The sequence below is a fragment of the Nerophis ophidion genome, linkage group LG18 (genome assembly GCF_033978795.1).
Source record: "Nerophis ophidion isolate RoL-2023_Sa linkage group LG18, RoL_Noph_v1.0, whole genome shotgun sequence".
In the NCBI taxonomy this organism is placed as follows: Eukaryota; Metazoa; Chordata; class Actinopteri; order Syngnathiformes; family Syngnathidae; genus Nerophis; species Nerophis ophidion.
Window position 1 is genome coordinate 5,681,195 of NC_084628.1, and position 23,336 is coordinate 5,704,530.

The window sequence follows — 23,336 nt, forward strand, 5'->3', positions numbered from 1 at the left end:
ACACCGACAGTTACACTGAAAATATGTTATTGTTTGTGCTATCGCGCCCTCTTTTGGATTGGACGTGTTCGCTCAATGAGAATCAGCACCTCCAAGTCCGAGTCCATGGTTCTCGCCCGGAAAAGGGTGGGATGCCATCTCCGGGTTGGGGAGGAGACCCTGCCCCAAGTGGAGGAGTTCAAGTACCTAGGAGTCTTGTTCACGAGTGGGGGAAGAGTGGATCGTGAGATCGACAGGCGGATCGGTGCGGCGTCTTCAGTAATGCGGACGTTGTACCGATCCGTTGTGGTGAAGAAGGAGCTGAGCCGGAAGGCAAAGCTCTCAATTTACCGGTCGATCTACGTTCCCATCCTCACCTATGGTCATGAGCTTTGGGTCATGACCGAAAGGATAAGGTCACGGGTATAAGCGGCCGAAATGAGTTTCCTCCGCCGTGTGGCGGGTCTCTCCCTTAGAGATAGGGTGAGAAGCTCTGCCATCCGGGAGGAACTCAAAGTAAAGCCGCTGCTCCTCCACATCGAGAGGAGCCAGATGAGGTGGTTCGGGCATCTGGTCAGGATGCCACCCGAACGCCTCCCTAGGGAGGTGTTTAGGGCACGTCCAACCGGTAGGAGGCCACGGGGAAGACCCAGGACACGTTGGGAAGACTATGTCTCCCGGCTGGCCTGGGAACGCCTCGGGATCCCCCGGGAAGAGCTAGACGAAGTGGCTGGGGAAAGGGAAGTCTGGGTTTCCCTGCTTAGGCTGTTGCCCCCGCGACCCGACCTCGGATAAGCGGAAGATGATGGATGGATGGTGTTCGCTCACTGCCTGTGCTGCGGATTTAAAATGTACTTCCTATTTTTAAGGTTTATTTGAAATAGGGAGTCCCTATTTCAAATAAAGGGGACATATACAAAAAAAAACATAGACATCTGAAACAGTTACCCAATGTATGCATCATAGTGTTTGTAACCAAAGCTAATTTACAACACTTATCCCCAACAACAACAAAAACAACAACAACACAGATCCAAGATAATTAAAACAGGAAAATAAAAATAATAAGGCAAAAATCAATCGATAATAATAATAGAAATAATACAGACAAAGTGCAAACTAGATAAAAAGCCAATAATAATAATAACAACACAAAGTGCAGACTAGATAAAAACCAATTAGTAAAAATTAGTAAAAACTAAACATGGGAACACGATTGCTGCTCAACTACCCATAATTTTGTTTGTTTTTTGAAAGTGACAAGTGCAGATATACTTTTCAAAGTGTCAGGTAAAGAGTTATACCTTGCCTTGAACCGGAAGAATAACCGTCCATAGCGTTTTTGCTCAAATGGATTCTTCATTCATCATTCTAAGTCAGGGGTGCCCATTACGTCGATCGCGAGCTACCAGTCGACCGCGGGGGGTGTGTCAGTCCATCTCCAGCCAGGCTTTTAAAAAAAATAGACCTAAAAATGAGTGATCATCAATCTTCACCAAGACGTCACTTAAATGACATTCACGGTACCGGAGGGTCTTGTGAGATGACGCTGGCTGCTGCAAGATCATTATTATGAAAATATGACCGAGAGGAAGGCGAGAAACACTTTTTATTTCAACAGACTCTCGCGCCGTACCTTCCGTCAAAACTCTAAAGGCCGACTGCACATTTCCTATCTTCACAATAAAAGCCCTGCTTCATGCTGCCTGCGCTAACTAAATACAGAGTCTCGGAAAACTGGCGTGCACAAGCGATCCTTCAGAAAGCTGGCGTGCACATCACTTGTGCACGCCAGCTTTCCGAGACTCTTATTTTGGCATTAAGCGGGGCTTTTATTGTGAAGATAGGAAATGTGCAGTCGGCCTTTAGAGTTTTGACGGAAGGGACGGCGCGAAAGTCTGTTGAAATAAAAAGTGTTTCTCGCCTTCCTCTCTGTCATTTTTTCATAATAATGAACTGGCAGCAGCCAGCGTCATCTCACAAGACCCTCGGGTGCCGTGAATGTAAATCAAGCAAGCTACGGAATTTGCCGCCAATGTTTTTCTTGTAAAGTGTATGGAAGCTGGATGAATTAGATGCTAAAAACCAACCACTTTCATGTGGTATTGTGCAAAAAGGACAACTTTTTTTCTCCTCCATTTGAAAATGTGGGCGTTATCATCATTACTGTCTGATTCCAATCAATGCAAGTCATCAGAATCAGGTAATTCACCAACTAATATTCTTGTCTTCGTGAAGGAAAGACATCTATATGTGTTACACATGCTTGTATTATCATTAAACACATTTAACTTGTTTACAAAAATGTCTCTTTCATAAATAAATAAATATAAATGATATATATAAATGAGGTAGATCACCTCGAGTTGGTCAATTGAAAAGTAGCTCGCCTGCAGAAAAAGTGTGGGCACCCCTGTTCTAAGTAATGTTTATAAGTTTAACAATATAACTAAAACAATTCATACTTACTAAACTGTCACGTGTAATGTGTGTAGGCGTGTTGTCATGCATGTTTGTAAGTGCTATTGTAATGTTATCAAGCTAGCGTTGTTATCATTAATGAATATGCTAACATGTTTATAAGTGTCTGTATTAGTATTATTAACTGGTTACAATGGCATTTTTTTGTGTTGTTACAGATACGTAAATTCACCAAACTCTCACCGTGGTGTTTAACTGATTGGAGAGGTAGCTTCTGCAGCTAGTGGGTCCATCATGATGACTTCTATTTTGTTTGATCAGCTGTTTTACTGACGTCCGACAGCCACCTTTAAGAATCATTTAAGGTAGGTGGATAAACATTTACAAAATATTTTGCTCCAGTATATATCTGCGATTTACAGTCCGGTGCGGCCTAACATATGTAAAATATTTTCAAAAATGTCTAAACACGGCGTGTTCACCATACTTGCCAACCCTCCCGGATTTTCCAGGAGACTCCCGAAATTCAGCGCCTCTCCCGAAAACCTCCCGGGACAAATTTTCTCCTGAAAATCTCCAGAAATTCAGGCGGAGCTGGAGGCCACGCCCCCTCCAGCTCCATGAGAACCTGACTCTGCAATGTTGTGACCCTCTTAAACAGGACAATACTGCCATCTACTATACATAGAATAGAATGTAAATATCCATCCATTTTCTACCGCTTATTCCCTTTTGGGGTCGCGGGGGAAGGGCGCTGGCGCCTATCCCAGCTACAATCGGGCGGAAGGCGGGGTACACCCTGGACAAGTCGCCACCTCATCGCAGGGCCAACACAGATAAACAGACAACATTCACACTCACATTCACACATTAGGGCCAATTTAGTGTTGCCAATCAACCTATCCCCAGGTGCATATCTTTGGAGGTGGGAGGAAGCCGGAGTACCCGGAGGGAACCCACGCATTCACGGGGAGTACATGCAAACTCCACACAGAAAGATGCCGAGCCTGGATTTGAACCCAAGACTGCAGGACCTTCGTATTGTGAGGCAGACGCACTAAACCCTCTGCCATCGTGAAGACCAGAATGTAAATATATTCTACATATATTCTACATTTAAGTGCAGTCAAGGAACATATGCATTAGGGAGTCTGTTCTGAAGCCCACAGTAAAGAGACGTAACTTCATCATGTTTACTGGTTATTGTATCCAACCCAATATATTACACGGTCGACGAGCAAAATGAAGAAATACGCTGGCAAGTTCCAGAACGATTGGAAACAAGAATTTCAGTTTATCCAGGATAGTTCGAAGGGGAAGGGGGTATGTTGCCTGTAAATGTTGTAGAACAGACTTCTCCATTGAACACGGCGGCCGAACGGATATACTCAGCCATGAAAGGTCAGCGAAGCACAAAGCGTCCGCAGCGCAGCATCGTTCACAACCCAGTATTATGGGCCACCTCGCAAAATGGAGACCCGATGGTGTATCTTATGCTGAGACAAAGATGGCTATGCTGATAGCTGGAAGCAACATCCCGTTTTCATTTGCGGATGTCTACAACAAATCCGTGATATATGTTCCCGGATTCGGAGATCGCTCGCCAATACGCAAATGACAGAACAAAGGTTATTCAAATAATGAAAGGTAAGTGTTGTTGTTGTTTTTTAGTAACCAGCAAGCACAGTACAGTTTGTAAAACAAATGTGTTTTTATTACTGTGTATTTGATAGGGGCCGTCAGAAATTAAACTATTTTATTCATATATATATACAATAAAATAAATATATATAGCTAGAATTCACTGAAAGTCAAGTATTTCATATATATATATATATATATATATATGAAATACTCGAGTTGGTGAATTATACTCCTCACCTCTTAACCACGCCCCCCGCCCCAACCACGCCCCCAACCAAGCCTCTGCCCCACCCCCAAAATAGATCCACATTCCACGTGTTACAACAGCGTGGCTTCATAAAAAAAAGAGTGCGGGTACTTTCGTGGCCCGCCTGCAGTCCAGACCTGTCTCCCATCAAAAATGTGTGGCACATAATAAGGCGTACAATACGACAGCGGAGACCCCGGACTGTTGAACGACTGAAGCTCTACATAAAACAAGAATGGGAAAGAATTCCACTTCCAAAGCTTCAACAATTAGTTTCCTCAGTTCCCAAACGTTTATTGAGTGTTGTTAAAAGAAAAGGTGATGTAACACAGTGGTGAACATGCCCTTTCCCAACTACTTTGGCACATGTTGCAGCCATGAAATTCTAAGTTAATTATTATTTGCAAAAATAAAATAAAGTTTATGAGTTTGAACGTCAAATAACTTGTCTTTGTAGTGCATTCAATTGAATATGGGTTGAAAATGATTTTCAAAACATTGTATTCCGTCTATATTTACATCTAACACAATTTACCAACTAATATGGAAACGGGGTTTGTATATACACCCTTTACATTCATATAATGTGTACACTAATACAGTGGTTCTCAACCTTTTTTCAGTGATGTACCCCCTGTGAACATTTTTTAATTCAAGTACCCCCTAATCAGAGCAAAGCATTTTGGGTTGAAAAAACGAGATAAAGAAGTAAAATACAGCACTATGTCATCAATTTCTGATTTATTAAATTGTATAACAGTGCAAAATATTGCTCATTTGTAGTGGTCTTTCTTGAACTATTGGGAAAAAATACAAAATAAAATAACCAGAAACTTGTTGAAAAATGAACAAGTGATTTAATTATAAATAAAGATTTCTACACATAGAAGTAATCATCAACTTAAAGTGCCCTCTTTGGGGATTGTACTAAAGATCCATCTGGATTCTTGAACTTAATTCTAAACATTTCTGCTGAAAAAACGAAATATTTAACATCAATATTTATGGAACATGTCCACAAAAAAAATCTAGCTGTCAACACTGAATATTGCATTGTTGCATTTCTTTTCACAGTTTATGAACTCATGTTCATATTTTGTTGAAGTATTATTCAATAAATATATTTATAAAGGATTTTTGAATTGTTGCTATTTTTAGAATATTTTTTTAAAATCTCACGTACCCCTTGTCATACCTTCAAGTACCCCCAGGGGTACGCGTACCCGCATTTGAGGACCACGGCACTAATATTTGAATGATCTATATATAAGGGGTCACCAACACGGTGCCCGCGGGCACCAGGTAGCCCGTAAGGACCAGATGAGTCACCCGCTGGCCTGTTCTAAAAATAGCTCAAATAGCAGCACTTACCAGTGAGCTGCCTCTATTTTTTACATTTTATTTATTTACCCGCAAGCCGCTCTCGCTTTGCGGGACATTTTTAATTCTAAGAGAGAAAACTCAAATAGAATTTGAAAATCCAAGAAAATATTTTAAAGACTTTGTCTTCACTTGTTTAAATAAATTCATTAGTTTTTTTACTTTGCTCTTTATAACTTTCAGAAAGACAATTTTAGAGAAAAAATACAACCTTAAAAATGATTTTAGGATTTTTAAACACATATACCTTTTTACCTTTTAAATTCCTTCCTCTTCTTTCCTGAAAATTTAAATCAATGTTCAAGTATTTTTTTTTAATTATTATTGTAAAGAATAATAAATACATTTTAATTAAATTCTTCTTTTTAGCTTCTGTTTTTTCGACGAAGAATATCTGTGAAATATTTCTTCAAACTTATTATGATTAAAATTCCAAAAATGTATTCTGGCAAATCTAGAAAATCTTTACAATCAATTTTAAAGTTTTTTGAATTTCTTTTAAAATTTTTGTTCGGGAAAATCTAGAAGAAATAATGATTTGTCTTTGTTAGAAATATAGCTTGGTCCAATTTGTTATATATTCTAACAAAGTGCAGATTGGATTTTAACCTATTTAAAACATGTCATCAAAATTCTAAAATTAATCTTAATCAGGAAAAATTACTAATGATGTTCCATATCGCTAAAATTCGCTCCATTCTGTCCACTAAAGACGCTGAGATCATTATCCATGCGTTTGTTACGTCTCGTCTCGACTACTGTAACGTATTATTTTCGGGTCTCCCCATGTCTAGCATTAAAAGATTACAGTTGGTACAAAATGCGGCTGCTAGACTTTTGACAAGAACAAGAAAGTTTGATCACATTACGCCTGTACTGGCTCACCTGCACTGGCTTCCTGTGCACTTAAGATGTGACTTTAAGGTTTTACTACTTACGTATAAAATACTACACGGTCTAGCTCCATCCTATCTTGCTGATTGTATTGTACCATATGTCCCGGCAAGAAATCTGCCTTCAAAGGACTCCGGCTTGTTAGTGATTCCCAAAGCCCAAAAAAAGTCTGCGGGCTATAGAGCGTTTTCCGTTCGGGCTCCAGTACTCTGGAATGCCCTCCCGGTAACAGTTCGAGATGCCACCTCAGTAGAAGCATTTAAGTCTCACCTTAAAACTCATTTGTATACTCTAGCCTTCAAATAGACTCCCTTTTTAGACCAGTTGATCTGCCGTTTCTTTTCTTTTTCTTCTATGTCCCACTCTCCTTTGTGGAGGGGGTCCGGTCCGATCCGGTGGCCACGTACTGCTTGCCTGTGCATCGGCTGGGGACATCTCTGCGCTGCTGATCCGCCTCCGCTTGGGATGGTTTCCTGTCGGCTCCGCTGTGAACGGGACTCTCGCTGCTGTGTTGGATCCGCTTTGGACTGGACTCTCGCGACTGTGTTGGATCCATTGTGGATTGAACTTTCACAGTATCATGTTAGACCCGCTCGACATCCATTGCTTTCCTCCTCTCCAAGGTTCTCATAGTCATCATTGTCACCGACGTCCCACTGGGTGTGAGTTTTCCCTGCCCTTATGTGGGCCTACCGAGGATGTCGTAGTGGTTTGTGCAGCCCTTTGAGACACTAGTGATTTAGGGCTATATAAGTAAACATTGATTGATTGATAAGTTCTTTTTTTATTTTTTTCAAAATGATTCGAATTAGCTAGTTTTTCTCTTCATTTTTTGGAGGTTAAATTTTGAATTTTAAAGAATCAAAATAGAAGATAAACTATGTTTCAAAATTTCATTTTCATTTTTTTCGTGTTTTTTCCTCTTTTAAACTGTTCAATTAAGTGTTTTTTTCATCATTTATTCCCTACAAAAAAACCTTCCGTAAAGGAAAAAGAAATGTACGACGAAATGACAGACAGAAATACCCATTTTTTATATATATATAGATTTATTTATTAAAGGTAAATTGAGCAAATTGGCTATTTCTGGCAATTTATTTAAGTGTGTATCAAACTGGTAGCCCTTCGCATTAATCAGTCCCCAAGAAGTAGCTCTTGGTTTCAAAAAGGTTGGTGACCCCTGCTATTTATATATTCTTACTTTACATGCAGACGGCTTTTTTTTTTACCCCGTTCGGCCCCCAAGTCAAAAAGTTAGGACACCCCGGGTACAAATAATGTTATTAATAATACTAAGAACGCAGAACAGAAGATACTATACTTGGAATTCATCGATATATTTATTATTGACGTTGTAGTTTGACCATACTTGTTCAGGAAATTTACCAAAACATTAGAAACATGACTCAGTCTTTCTACACCACTATAATATACATTTAGTTCAACTAATTATAATATTTGACCTCACTGGTATGGCCAATGTTCCTCATCCATCCCATCTACCATTTGTCTCCACCAGTTTGACTTACCGATTCTACGACTCGGACCATGACGTACATGGCTGTTAGCATGGTGATCAACATCTTGACCACTCTCCTATGTGACGACGTCCTTTATGTCCTCCGATCTTCTGCTTACCAATGTCCTGCTGAGTGTATCGAAGCGAGACACAAGAAGTGATCTCAGCAATCAAGTGAGGGTTGAAGGGTCGCTCGACAAGGACAATTGACTTGATGATGCCAGCTTACACTCGCTCCCGCGCACTTTATTCCCACAGTGTCTGACACACGAGGGTAAGACTGTTAAAGAGCTTTGCAGGACACAAATAGAGAGAGAAGCGATAATCTTTTCTCCCACACAACAACTTAACCCTCGGGTGCGCTCGCACCGCCACATGTATGCAAATGCACACCAGTTGATTGTTTTTCTATTTGTTTTTGCCGTTTTAGTCCAAAACTCACAATAGGACATTTGAACTGAAGTGTAATGTGTACTCAACAAGCAAATTGTGTTTTTTGGAGAATTCGGTAGAAGATTATGGAAGGATATTAGGTTCTAGCGGGACTATTTCCCATCAGCTTTGTGCACCCTAATGTTGTATTTGATCTGTATCATTAGTTTGTGTGCAATTTACGTTTGAATGAAACATATTAGCCTATCCAGTTGTGGAATAAAATTGGGGAAGTAATTGGAAAAACAAAGTCCGGCAATGTACTAAAATGATCCAGTTTTTATAAACAGCATAAGCATATGGTGTTCTATGACAGTGGTTCTCAAATGGGGGTACGCGTACCCCTGGGGGTCCTTAAAGGCCTATCAATCAATCAATCAATGTTTACTTATATAGCCCTAAATCACTAGTGTCTCAAAGGGCTGCACAAACCACTACGACATCCTCGGTAGGCCCACATAAGGGCAAGGAAAACTCACACCCAGTGGGACGTCAGTGACAATGATGACTATGAGAACCTTGGAGAGGAGGAAAGCCATGGATGTCGAGCGGGTCTAACATGATACTGTGAAAGTTCAATCCATAATGGATCCAACACAGTCGCAAGAGTCCAGTCCAAAGCGGATCCAACACAGTCCCGTTCACAGCGGAGCCAGCAGGAAACCATCCCAAGCGGAGGCGGATCAGCAGCGCAGAGATGTCCCCAGCCGATACACAGGCAAGCAGTACATGGCCACCGGATCGGACCGGACCCCCTCCACAAGGGAGAGTGGGACATAGGAGAAAAAGAAAAGAAACGGCAGATCAACTGGTCCAAAAAGGAGTCTATTTAAAGGCTAGAGTATACAAATGAGTTTTAAGGTGAGACTTAAATGCTTCTACTGAGGTGGCATCTCGAACTGTTACCGGGAGGGCATTCCAGAGTACTGGAGCCCGAAATGAAAACGCTCTATAGCCCGCAGACTTTTTTTGGGCTTTGGGAATCACTAATAAGCCGGAGTCCTTTGAACGCAGATTTCTTGCCGGGACATATGGTACAATACAATCGGCAAGATAGGATGGAGCTAGACCGTGTAGTATTTTATACGTAAGTAGTAAAACCTTAAAGTCACATCTTAAGTGCACAGGAAGCCAGTGCAGGTGAGCCAGTACAGGCGTAATGTGATCAAACTTTCTTGTTCTTGTCAAAAGTCTAGCAGCCGCATTTTGTACCAACTGTAATCTTTTAATGCTAGACATGGGGAGACCCGAAAATAATACGTTACAGTAATCGAGACGAGACGTAACAAACGCATGGATAATGATCTCAGCGTCTTTAGTGGACAGAATGGAGCGAATTTTAGCGATATTACGGAGATGAAAGAAGGCCGTTTTAGTAACGCTTTTAATGTGTGACTCAAAGGAGAGAGTTGGGTCAAAGATAATACCCAGATTCTTTACCGTGTCGCCTTGTTTAATTGTTTGGTTGTCAAATGTTAGAGTTGTATTATTAAATAGAGGTCGGTGTCTAGCAGGACCGATAATCAGCATTTTCGTTTTTTTGGCGTTAAGTTGCAAAAAGTTAGCGGACATCCATTGTTTAATTTCATTAAGATCCAGTTTTTATAAACAGCATAAGCATATGGTGTTCTATGACAGTGGTTCTCAAATGGGGGTACGCGTACCCCTGGGGGTCCTTAAAGGCCTGCTGAAATGAGATTTTCTTATTTAAACGGGGATAGCAGGTCCATTCTATGTGTCATACTTGATCATTTTGCTATATTGCCATATTTTTGCTGAAAGGATTTAGTAGAGAACATCGACGATAAAGTTCGCAACTTTTGGTGCTGACAAAAAAGCCCTGCCTTTACCGGAAGTGGCAGACTATGTTTTTAATGGGAGCCTCCAACAAAAAGAGCTATTCGGACCGAGAAAACGACAATTTCCCCATTGATTTGAGCGTGGACGAAAGAATCGTGTTTGAGGATATTGATAGCGACAGACTAGAAAAAAAAGACGCGATTGCATTGGGACGGATTCAGATGTTTTTAGACACATTTACTAGGATAATTCTGGGAAATCCCTTATCTTTCTATTGTGTTGCTATTGTTTTAGTGAGTTTTACAGTACCTGATAGTCGGAGGTGTTGACAGCAGTGTCTCAGGGAAGTCAACGGCAGCTTTATGGACGGCGCAAGCTCCGGTAAGAGGCGACTTTTTAACACAATTTTCTCACCAAAACCTGCCGGTTGACATTCTGTCAGGATCCATGTTCGCTTGACCGCTCTGATCCATAGTAAAGTTTCACCTCCGGGAATTTTAAACAAGGAATCACCGTGTGTTTGTGTGGCTAAAGGCTAAAGCTTCCCAACTCCATCTTTCTACTGTGACTCCTCCATTATTAATTGAACAAATTGCAAAAGATTCAGCAACACAGAGCTCCAAAATACTGTGTAATTATGCGGTTAAAGCAGACGACTTTTAGCTGTGTGTGTGTGCAGCGCTCATATTTCCTAACAGTCCGTGACGTCACGCGTACACGTCATCATTACGCAACGTTTTTAAGAAGAAACTCCCGGGAAATTCAAAATTGCAATTTAGTAAACTAAAAAGGCCGTATTGGCATGTGTTGCAATGTTAATATTTCATCATTGATATATAAACTATCAGACTGTGTGGTCGCTAGTAGTGGTACGTGAGATTTTTCCAAAATATTCTAAATATAGCAAATTTATTCAATATATTTATTGAATAATACTTCAACAAAATATGAATGTAAGTTCATAAACTGTGAAAAGAAATGCAACAATGCAATATTCAGTGTTGACAGCTAGATTTGTTGTGGACATGTTCCATAAATATTGATGTTAAAGATTTCTTTTTTTGTGAAGAAATGTTTAGAATTAAGTTCATGAATTCCGATGGATCTCTATTACAATCCCCAAAGAGGGCACTTTTAGTTGATAATTTTTTCTATGTGTAGAAATCTTTATTTATAATGAAACACTTGTTTATTTTTCAACAGGTTTTTGGTTATTTTTGTTTCTTTTTTTCCAAATAGTTAAAAAAAGACCACTACAAATGAGCAATATTTTGCACTGTTATACAATTTAATACATCAGAAACTGATGACATAGTGCTGTATTTTACTTCTTTATCTCTTTTTTTCAACCCAAAATGCTTTGCTCTGATTAGGGGGTACTTGAATTAAAAATAAATATCACAGGGGGTACATCACTGAAAAAAGGTTGAGAACCACTGCTGTATGAGATATGTGATGGAAGTTGAGTGCGCAAAACGTGTAATAATGCTCATTGGCATTTCTGTATTATTACTCATTTTTCTAACTGCTTCTTTGCTATCACTTTTACTCTCATATTTGTACATATCCTATTTGTTGATGTTGCTCTATTGTCGTAGTTGTTGTTGTGTTTGCTGTTGTTATTTTTGTATATATATGTACATACATATATATATGTACATACATATATATATATATATATATATATATATATATATATATATATATATATATATATGTATATATATATATACTGATTATCGGTCCTGCTAGACACCGAACTCTATTTAATAATACAACTCTAACATTTGACAACCAAACAATTAAACAAGGCGACACGGTGAAGAATCTGGGTATTATCTTCGACCCAACTCTCTCCTTTGAGGCACACATTAAAAGCGTTACTAAAACGGCCTTCTTTCATCTCCGTAATATCGCTAAAATTCGCTCCATTCTGTCCACTAAAGACGTTGAGATCATTATCCATGCGTTTGTTACATCTCGTCTCGATTACTGTAACGTATTATTTTCGGGTCTCCCCATGTCTAGCATTAAAAGATTACAGTTGGTACAAAATGCTGCTGCTAGACTTTTGACAAGAACAAGAAAGTTTGATCACTTTACACCTGTACTGGCTCACCTGCACTGGCTTCCTGTGCACTTAAGATGTGACTTTAAGGTTTTACTACTTACGTAGTGTGGGGCGATTTAGCTCGGTTGGTAGAGTGGCTGTGCCAGCAACTTGAGGGTTGCAGGTTCGATTCCCGCTTCTGCCATCCTAGTCACTGCCGTTGTGTCCTTGGGCAAGACACTTTACCCACCTGCTCCCAGTGCCACCCACACTGGTTTGAATGTAACTTAGATATTGGGTTTCACTATGTAAAGCGCTTTGAGTCACTAGAGAAAAAGCGCTATGTAAATATAATTCACTTCACTTCACTTCTACGTATAAAATACTACACGGTCTAGCTCCATCCTATCTTGCCGATTGTATTGTACCATATGTCCCGGCAAGAAATCTGCGTTCAAAGGACTCCGGCTTATTAATGATTCCCAAAGCCCAAAAAAAGTCTGCGGGCTATAGAGCGTTTTCATTTCGGGCTCCAGTACTCTGGAATGCCCTCCCGGTAACAATTCGAGATGCCACCTCAGTAGAAGCATTTAAGTCTCACCTTAAAACTCATTTGTATACTCTAGCCTTTAAATAGACTCCCTTTTTAGACCAGTTGATCTGCCGTTTCTTTTCTTTTTCTTCTATGTCCCACTCTCCCTTGTGGAGGGGGTCCGGTCCGATCCGGTGGCCATGTACTGCTTGCCTGTGTATCGGCTGGGGACATCTCTGCGCTGCTGATCCGCCTCCGCTTGGGATGGTTTCCTGCTGGCTCCGCTGTGAACGGGACTCTCGCTGCTGTGTTGGATCCGCTTTGGACTGGACTCTCGCGACTGTGTTGGATCCATTATGGATTGAACTTTCACAGTATCATGTTAGACCCGCTCGACATCCATTGCTTTCCTCCTCTCCAAGGTTCTCATAGTCATCATTGTCACCGACGTCCCACTGGGTGTGAGTTTTCCTTGCCCTTATGTGGGCCTACCGAGGATGTCGTAGTGGTTTGTGCAGCCCTTTGAGACACTAGTGATTTAGGGCTATATAAGTAAACATTGATTGATTGATTGGTATATATATATATATATATATATATACACACACATACACGTATAGTACATATATACACACATATACTGTATATACTTCCACACCTTCTACCATCCTAGTCACATCTGTTGTGTCCTTGGGCAAGACACTTCACTCTTGCTCCTGATGGGTCCTGGTGAGCGCCTTGCATGGCAGCTGTCAGTGTGTGAATGTGTGTGTGAATGGGCGAATGTGGAAATACTGTCAAAGCGCTTTGGTCTCCTTAAAATGGGTTAAAAAAAACACCATACAAGTACAACCCATTTACCATTAGTTTAAACCTTTTTAATAAAAATACATGCACATGTGGGGCGGTATAGCTCGGTTGGTAGAGCAGCCGTGCCAGCAACTTGAGGGTTGCAGGTTCGATTCCCGCTTCCACCATCCTAGTAACTGCCGTTGTGTCCTTGGGCAAGACACTTTACCCACCTGCTCCCAGTGCCACCCACACTGGTTTAAATGTAACTTAGATATTGGGTTTCACTATGTAAAGCGCTTTGAGTCACTAGAGAAAAGCGCTATATAAATATAATTCACTTCACATACCAATTTTGCAAATTAAATGATAATGGTGTCTTCAACATCAGTGTGGGTCAACCAAATAGATTGCAGACTATATGTATGACTAAACTGAGCAAAATGACACAAGATGGTTTCTATAGAAATGCAAAATACACTCTTGGCATTGTAGAATTCATTATTTCCCCATTAAACAGTTCATTGAGAAACAAACATTCTTGATTAATGGCTTTTTAAATTGTGTTTGTTGTGGTGAAATGTATGTTTTTTGAATTATTTATCGTTAGTTTATCTACAGTAACTGTTGATGTTATAGCAACACATGATGGATTTGGGCTTCACGGTGGCAGAGGGGTTAGTGCGTCTGCCTCACAATACGAAGTTCCTGCAGTCCTGGGTTCAAATCCAGGCTCGGGATCTTTCTGTGTGGAGTTTGCATGTTCTCCGGGTACTCCGGCTTCCTCCCACTTCCAAAGACATGCACCTGGGGATAGGTTGATTGGCAACACTAAACTGGCCCTAGTGTGTGAATGTTGTCTGTCTATCTGTGTTGGCCCTGAAATGAGGTGGCGACTTGTCCAGGGTGTACCCCGCCTTCCGCCCGATTGTAGCTGAGATAGGCGCCAGCGACCCCGAAAGGGAATAAGCGGTAGAAAATGGATGGATGGATGATGGATTTGAGTAGGTTTGTGACTTGAGCTGACAAAAGCTTTAAACTGCAGATTAGGCACACATGCAACTATTTTTTGTCTTGCTCGATTGTGTCAAATTCCTGGGCTTCGTGCAGCGCAGAGCTACAGCTCGCTGTAATCAAGTTTGTCTATCAGATAAAGAATGTTGGCGCAGTCATTGTTCACCTGTGTCGCCTCGGTGAACGAGGGACGTCTAGATGGCTGTCTTGTACCTGTTGGATTCTTGAGATTAAAAAATAGTGGAATTTGTCCGCTCTGTCACAAGATATACGCCTACCTATAAAAAGCGCCACTTGTACAGACAAGACATTGTTGACTCATTGATTTTCTGTGAAGGATGTGTCTTGTTTTGTCACAACTCTGATAGTTTGAATGGCATTATAACAGGAGAAGCAGGTAAGAACATGTTGATACTACATATTTTAACAAGAAGCTCAGAGATTAGTCAAAATAAATGAAAAAAGATGCATTTTTAAGAACTTCATTCTGATGATGCAATACATTCAAAACTGCTTGGTGGGTATACAATGTTCTGTTTTTTTAAAATGTCACTCAAGTGCATCGAATGCAGAGCCAGCAAAGGAATTGCCAACAAAAGTTTTATCTCTTTAAATTATGGATCAGTAACCTTTCAATTTCTACATGACATTTTGCAAAATGTTTTTTTTTTCCTCCTCAAAAAGGCTAGAACTTCATAATAGGTTTTGTGTTCTTGTCATTTTATTTTAGTTTGATGTATTTCCATCCCAGGTTTCCACTCCAGTCTGCTTTGTGTCAGTGATGTGGTGTTGTGCAGAAGAAAAAGTCCATCAGAAAGGGAGAAAAGAGATTCATCCTCCATCATGTCGATCAAACTTGCAAAGAGGCTAAGCAGCAAAAGAAATAGTAAGTTCTTTTTTGCAGGCGAGGTTTTCTCTACCACGCCAAATTTGTTTAACGTCATGTCATTCAACTGAAAGTAAACAATCTTAAGAATGGTAGATTAAAGGCCTACTGAAATGAGATTTTCTTATTCAAACGGGGATAGCAGGTCCATTCTATGTGTCATTTCGTGATATTGCCATATTTTTGCTGAAAGGATTTAGTAGAGAACATCGACGATAAAGTTCGCAACTTTTGTTCGCTAATAAAAAAGCCTTGCCTGTCCCGGAAGTAGCAGACGATGTGCGCGTGACGTCACGGGTGTGAGGCCTCCTCACATCCTCACATTGTTTATAATGTGAGCCACCAGCAGTAAGAGCAATTCGGACAGAGAAAGGGACAATTTCCCCATTAATTTGAGTGAGGATAAAAGATTTGTGGATGAGGAAAGTTAGAGTGAAACAAGAAAGAAAAGGAGAAAAAAAGGAAAAGGCGACGGCAATGGGAGAGTTTCAGATGTAATTAGACACATGTACTAGGATAATTCTAGAAAAACCCTTATCTGCTTATTGTGTTAATAGTATTTTAGTGAGATTATAAAGTCATACCTGAAAGTCAGATGGCTGCGGTGAACACCAGTGTCTCTGAGAGAAGCCAAGGAGCCAAGATCACAGCTGCCTTTTTGAGCTGCAGGATGAGGTCGCATAATCCACTGAAGTCTCCGGTAAGAGCCGACTTAATATCACAATTTTCCCATCCAAAAACTTGCTGGTTGACGTAGAGAAACATGTTCGCTTGACCGCTCTGTGTTGAAGCTTCACAACAAACAAAGAAACACCGGCTGTGTTTCGGTGCTAAAGGCAGCTACAATCCACCGCTTTCCACCAACAGCATTCTTCTTTATAGTCTCCATTATTAATTGAACAAATTGCAAAAGATTCAGCAACACAGATGTCCAAATTACTGTGTAATTGCGCGATGAAAAGAGACGAATTTTAGCCGTAAGTGGTGCTGGTCTAATATGTCCCCTCCAACCAATAAGGTCACAAACACGCGTCATCATTCCGCGACATTTTCAAAAGGAAACTCCGCAGGAAATTTAAAATTGTAATTTAGTAAACTAAACCGGCCGTATTGGCATCAATCAATCATCAATCAATGTTTATTTATATAGCCCCAAATCACAAATGTCTCAAAGGACTGCACAAATCATTACGACTACAACATCCTCGGAAGAACCCACAAAAGGGCAAGGAAAACTCACACCCAGTGGGACGCCAGTGACAATGCTGACTATGAGAAACCTTGGAGAGGACCTCAGATGTGGGCAACCCCCCCCCCCTCTAGGGGACCGAAAGCAATGGATGTCGAGCGGGTCTAACATGATACTGTGAAAGTTCAATCCATAGTGGCTCCAACACAGCCGCGAGAGTTCAGTTCAATCGGATCCAAGACAGCAGCGAGAGTCCCGTCCACAGGAAACCATCTCAAGCGGAGGCGGATCAGCAGCATAGAGATGTCCCCAACCGATACAGGCGAGCGGTCCATCCTGGGTCTCGACTCTGGACAGCCAGTACTTCATCCATGGTCATCGGACCGGACCCCCTCCACAGGGGAGGGGGGGACATAGGAGAAAGAAAAGAAGCGGCAGATCAACTGGTCTAAAAAGGAGGTCTATTTAAAGGCTAGAATATACAGATGAGTTTTAAGGTGAGACTTAAATGCTTGTACTGAGGTAGCATCTCGAACTGTTACCGGGAGGGCATTCCAGAGTACTGGAGCCCGAACGGAAAACGCTCTATAGCCCGCAGACTTTTTTGGGGCTCTAGGAATCACTAATAAGCCGGAGTCTTTTGAACGCAGATTTCTTGCCGGGACATACGGTACAATACAATCGGCAAGATAGGCTGGAGCTAGACCGTGTAGTATTTTATACGTAAGTAGTAAAACCTTAAAGTCACATCTTAAGTGCAGGTGAGCCAGTGCAGGTGAGCCAGTACAGGCGTAATGTGATCAAACTTTCTTGTTCTTGTCAGAAGTCTAGCAGCCGCATTTTGTACCAACTGTAATCTTTTAATGCTAGACATGTTTTGCAATGTTAAGATTTCGTCACTGATATATAAACTATCAGACTGCGTGGTCGGTAGTAGTGGGTTTCAGTAGGCCTTTAATGTCAGTGCGGTTCTAGGAATAGTATCTTTGAGAAGAAGATGGTATTCATTATTGTGCCAGCACTGAGCAGATCATGTATTCGGCAATGTAAAAAGTGGTATAGCTAAAGCAGGATTTGACCGGCTGTGCTTTATTCAAACAGAGCTCCTGAAGGACCATGCCAAGTACGATATACTCATCAACCTTGGCCTGCAGGGTTTCTATCCTTCTCAACTGGAACCAGCATCAATACTGGACCTTAGTACATGGACCTTGGAGAACCAAGACCCCCAAGAACCAAAGGATCTGCCACAATCATTTCTTCAAAGGCTTTGGCTGCTTTGTCCAGATGCTCGATGTCCTTCATTCAAAGCTCTTTCAAATTTTAATGGCACTTCTGATTGTGGAGGAGTGAGTCCTTGTGCCTCAGTCAGTCATCTTGATGTCGTGTCAGCTGTTTTTATGTGTGCCAGCACTTTCCTCCAGCAGGAGATGACTGCACGCATGATGCAGTGCCAGTTTGCTGTGCCCTTGATACTTCCTCCCATGGATGCAGAAGAGGCAAGTAACTTCCTCCTTTGGCCTTTGAGAGGTGTTGTGAGACAATGGAGGATTAAAGAAAGTGTCCAAGACGCAGTTTTAGCAAGCACGTTCATGCCAATGATCACATTTGTTAAGCTTGGTAGCTGCAGTATCTCCAAGTCTGAGGTACTAAACCACATCATCGGTGGTGAAACATTTCTCCACAGAGGAATGCAAGTGGGAGAACCACCTCGAAGGCTCTCCAACGGTCTTGTGGAAATCGGATGGTATCTTCCCAGTGGCGACCCTAACGGAGACACTTTTCCTGTGCCGGTGATTTTGTCCAACCTACGAGGAGATGCGAGCAAGCATGAAAAATGCCTCTTCCTCCTCTGCCAGGCATCTTCGGCTGTTTTTGTTTTCTGTGAAAATCCAAAGGAAAAGGAGAAACAACTACTCGCCTCCTGCATGGACATTACCAACAAGCTCTTTTTGATTGACCTCTCACAGACTGAGACCATTGAGGACAGAATTGTGGGATTTCTTGATCAGGACCTTAAGGAGGAGCTAGGTCTTCCTGATGGATCCGTCCTATCGGGAAATTCTTTGAATGCAGAGAACCTTAAATTAGTACTGTGTGATGCTATTAAACATTCACTACCAGACCTGAGCCTTACAACACTGGAGGCAGTTGCCGAGTTAGCAGCAGAGCAGGGGTTTCATTGCGATGAAGAGACACTCTGCAAAAAGGCAATGGACAAAGCAGAGGAAGTTTTGAAACATCTAGAGATGGGACCTGCCCTTTTTAGGGAGAAACAGCTGCCTTTGCAGGGAGCTTCCTGGAGCAGGTTGGCTGAAATTGGCAAAGAGGAAAGTAAAAAAAAACAAGCCGATCCTGTATTGCAAAAAGAAAAGGAAGACATCTTGGCGAGTTTAAACAGCTACGAAATGACTCAATCAATGAAGGTCTTTACAGAAGCGATTTTAAGCACTGATAAAGCAGAGAGGACATATTTCCTCTGTTGGATGAGGGTGAAACTTAGACTGTTTCAAATGCAACAGCAAATCAATCTAAAAGATCTTCTGATAAAGCAGAAGACAAACGAGAACAGTGACATTCCTGAACAAACTGAGTTTCAAAAAGGAGCCAATGATGTCAGCATTAATAGTTTCTACACGGATTCAACGTTTGAGGATGAGGAAGTCGAGCAGCGTATAGATATTTATCTGGAATTACCCAATTCAGAGAAAAAAGCAAGCTCAAAGCACAAGTCGCAAACTGAAAAAGACGGCGAATCAGTGAGTCAGCACTTGTCAAGCGAAAAGGTGTCAGTGGCCACTGAAGAGATTCTTGACAATAACATCTCTTTAAGTGGAGTGCTCGAAGAAAATGGAAACTTAGGCATTCACTGCAATGACGAGACTTTTTCTACTGAACAGGAAATGAACCAAAATGCGTCCATCGACTGTCTGGAAGTAACTTCTTCAGAACCAATTCAACCCATTTCCTCTTTTCTGGGCCTTGAGCACTTTTTGCGCGAGATGGGCCTCATTTTTGAACTCACCCACATTCATGGCCGCAAAGTGTCACGATTTCCAAATGTTGCCGCTGATTTGCTCCTCAATGGGATACCGTTGGAACTCATGGATGGGGACGCCTCAAACGTTCCCATGCACTGGTTAGGCTGCGTCTTTGCAGAGGTCAAACGGCGTCTTCCCCGAGAGCGCTTTAAGACACTAACGAGCCTGGGAGTGCATCATGCAAGGAATGCTGAGATTCTTTCAGCGTTGTTTAGCGTGAAATTCCCATGTGAATTTCCAAGATCTACAAGAGGGGTGTACATAGTTGCCCTACGGTTGTCGCCTGAGCTCAAAAATAAGCTTAACTGTGATTGTCTGATGGTAATTGACGTTGAGGGTCTTTGCTCAATTTCCCCAGATCCTGATAAAAACTCTCAGATCCATGATAATGAGATGGCGACTGTTGCAGCAGGACTCAGTGATGTCTTGTTACAAAACATCTACTCACGGGCAGTATCTGAGTTTGAGGCGAGCCTCACTGTTGCAGTTAATGCTCTGCTACGCACCAAAGAAGGTGGCTCCATGCCCTTCTGCAAAGTGTTGGTCCGAGATGAAGGAATTCATACCATATTAGAAGGTACGCAGTTAAAACGCGTAATGGCCATTCTACAGAAAAGAGAGACTGATAATGCCGTAACACACAACGCAAAGACCACAGGGTCTCTCCGCTATATCAAGCCCTGGTACAATGAGCCTCTTTCAGTTGATCCACATCATAGTGAAGCTCTCTTGACAATAAAGCGTACCCTCTTTAGGGCACTGAAGAAGGCTGCAGCTCAGTCACAAACGACCTTACCTGAATTCATGATCCGTCTGAGTTCGGTTTGGGAGGCCGTCAAAGCAGAATCCTTCTCTGTTAGTCTACAAGAAACCGATGTGGCCTTCGCCTTCTCTATTTTTTGTACAGAGCTCTCTCAGTGGGAGAATGAACGAACGGAACACATGGAATGCTGGATTAAGAGCGCAACAAAAAGAATTGCCTGCACTAAGCCGGATGCTTTGGACCTTTACAGCCAAAATGACCTCCTGTGTCAACTAAAGGATGAAGCCAGAAAGGAGGTCAAAGTTGAAATAAATACACACCAGGCGAAAGTGGAAGACCATTTGATGGGAAACCAAAAGCTGAATGGCTACATTAAAATGCTTAAACCAATCGTCATGAATAGCATAAATGAGCTTCAAGAACGATTGACAAAGGCAACCACACAAAGGCTGGACAGAATCAATGAGAACCACTGTTATTATTCTCAGCAGAACAGAATGGACATTGCACTGGAAAATGAACAAAACTCCAAGCTTCATTCACTGTTAGAGCGCAGTAAATCCCAAAAACATCTCTTCGAAGACAAACAACTGGAAGCAGAGTTTGAGGATGTGTGGAATAATGCAATGTCCACCTTTGACTTCAGGCTTTCAGAAAAACAAGATATTACTAAAAGAGTGATGATTATTCTGAAAGAGAATCTCACCCGCCATGGTCTCCAAAAGCACTTGAATAAGATCGTAGGCATAGGTCAAAATCAGACGACATTTTTTAGAGTTGATGGTCAGTACTTTGGATACCGCAACAGAATCAAACACATGTTTGAAGACAAAAACCATCCACACAGAGTCAAAGCCCAGGAGCTTGCACTTAACATCATAGAGCAATATAAACAGTTTGTTGCGGAAAAAGCCAGTTTACTGCAACATTTCTCTGACAGTGCCATCACTGAGCTGTTGGAAATAATTGATAAAGCTTTGACAGAAACACCACTGGAAACCAGAACAGTTTTTGAGGTGGATCTGAAAGTCTTCCTGTGCAACGCTGCTTGCAATGACTTCCAAAAACTACATGACCGCTATGACAGGGACGCGGAACTTTTGATGAGCATTAACGCGAAAAAAAGCACGCTGATGGCTGAATTCATCTATCAGTTCCGAAAGAGAGATCATAGTCGGAGGTTGGCTCATCGATTCTTGACAGAAGTCATCACGCCTACTGTGATGGACTACATCTATAAACCTTTAGGGATGCATATTGTGGAGGAGATTCAAAGTACTTCTCCAGAGTATCTATCCCCGCAAGCTTTCCACAAGTGTTTACTGGAAGAGCTCATCAAGGAAAACCAGTTTGAAAGCTTTATGGACTACTTGTTCTCCTATGACACCTTCAGGCAGAGAAGGATCCAGGAGAAAGTGGCAACTCACTTGTTGGAGTCAAACGTGAACGCAAGAAGGCTTGAACGACTTGGAGAAATCATCGGAAAGATCGCAGCAGCCATCAGCCAGATTGCAGAAGGCACCATCGGAGTGCTCAGCGACACCAAACCACTGCTGGAAAGAGTCTGCCTTATCCTGGAGGCGGATGGAGATGTATGTGTCCCCCGGGAGTTCCTGAATGGACCGCTCTACAGCATCACCACCGAATGGGATCCTTTCATCAAATGTTTAATGGACTTCCTGGGAGGACTGCGGTTGGAGCTGGCCCAGGACTTCTCCCAAAATGTGGAGAGCAAACAGCTACTTCAGTGCCTTCCCATTCAACCAAGCGACTTGCTTTTCAGCCAGCTGAAAGGCTGTGGTGCCCGGTGTCCTATGTGCAAGACGCCATGTGAACTGAAAAAAAATGGACACCATGTTCACGAGTCATCGATTCACAGGCCCAGATACCTGTGTCCTTCCACGTATCTGTTTCCAAGCGGTTCTCTTGAAAGTACAACCCCAGCTGACGTGTACCCACAATATGTAGCAGTGGCATGCTGCAAGCTCAATGCCCTTCATCCGGAGTGGAACCTTCCATCTGAGAAGACACCAAGTCCTTACTGGAGGTAGGCTTAGAAAGTCAGCATACTGTTTTTTTTTGTTTTAAACTATTTTTGTTTTCCTGCATAACATAAGCATGCTTTTCTTTTACTTTCTAGGTATGTGTTAGTAAGAGTTAATGAAAAGTTTGCAAAGCAACACATGCAGCTACCAGCCGAGATTCCAGAAGAGTGGAAGATGATCACAAAGGAGGAGGCCTTAGACAGTCTAAGAGATGACGTCCTTCTCGATGAACAGCCCTAGAATCTAGCTTCATTTTATGTTTCACATTTTATTTATTGCTCATATTGCTCGGTGATGGGGAAAAGTCATAATAAATGGACTTGCTTTCATTTTTAAAATGCTAATTTTTACAGCACCATTCTATAGTTTACCTTAATTCTGATTCTGTTTAATTCTGACTTAGACTCGGAGATGTAGAACGATCTAAAATCTGCTGGTAGATTTCAGCAGGTCAAGTAGCGGCACCGGGCTAATATCTGAGTGGAAGAAAGCTGTTGCGTAAACCGAAGGAGTACAAAGAAATGGGCAGAAATTAAATGAGAAGACTGGACCATTCAGACAATACTAAAATACAAATCGGTCCAAATACAGAACTCATAGTGCTCATAGCTAATAATAAATGAATGATAAATGGGTTGTACTTATATACTTAAATACTACACGGTCTAGCTCCATCTTATCTTGCCGATTGTATTGTACCATATGTCCCGG

General features: G+C 41.7%; 2 protein-coding genes across 3 annotated transcripts in view; one reads left to right on the forward strand and one right to left on the reverse strand.

The window, feature by feature from the left end:
- The window catches only part of LOC133537521 (uncharacterized), a 44,907-nt gene extending 36,556 nt beyond the window's left edge, over window positions 1-8,351 (reverse strand). The window contains exon 1 of the mRNA XM_061878612.1: window positions 8,095-8,351. Coding sequence (XP_061734596.1) covers window positions 8,095-8,148 — 54 coding nt within the window. The 5' untranslated portion in view covers window positions 8,149-8,351. The remainder of the gene's footprint in view (window positions 1-8,094) is intronic.
- A 6,592-nt stretch (window positions 8,352-14,943) lies between these two features.
- si:dkey-202l22.6 (interferon-induced very large GTPase 1) lies at window positions 14,944-22,954 on the forward strand. Of its 2 annotated transcripts, none has more exons than XM_061878594.1 (4): window positions 14,944-15,098; window positions 15,453-15,587; window positions 17,878-22,627; window positions 22,721-22,954. In XM_061878594.1, the coding sequence occupies exons 2-4, from the start codon at window positions 15,545-15,547 to the stop codon at window positions 22,863-22,865; spliced, it is 4,938 nt and encodes a 1,645-aa protein (XP_061734578.1). In that variant the 5' UTR covers window positions 14,944-15,098; window positions 15,453-15,544; the 3' UTR covers window positions 22,866-22,954. The 2 variants fall into 2 exon arrangements, with proteins under 2 accessions (XP_061734578.1, XP_061734580.1); XM_061878596.1 differs by having other exon boundaries at window positions 14,965-15,098; window positions 15,432-15,587.
- Window positions 22,955-23,336: the final 382 nt, after the last annotated feature.

What these genes read in the sequence shown, in the direction of transcription:
- si:dkey-202l22.6 (XM_061878594.1), top strand. Translation starts at nt 15,545, where the DNA reads ATGTCGATCAAACTTGCAAAGAGGCTAAGCAGCAAAAGAAATA. An exon ending in GCTAAGCAGCAAAAGAAATA is followed by an intron (nt 15,588 to 17,877) that starts GTAAGTTCTTTT and finishes TTATTCAAACAG; the next exon opens with AGCTCCTGAAGGACCATGCC. An exon ending in ACACCAAGTCCTTACTGGAG is followed by an intron (nt 22,628 to 22,720) that starts GTAGGCTTAGAA and finishes TTTACTTTCTAG; the next exon opens with GTATGTGTTAGTAAGAGTTA.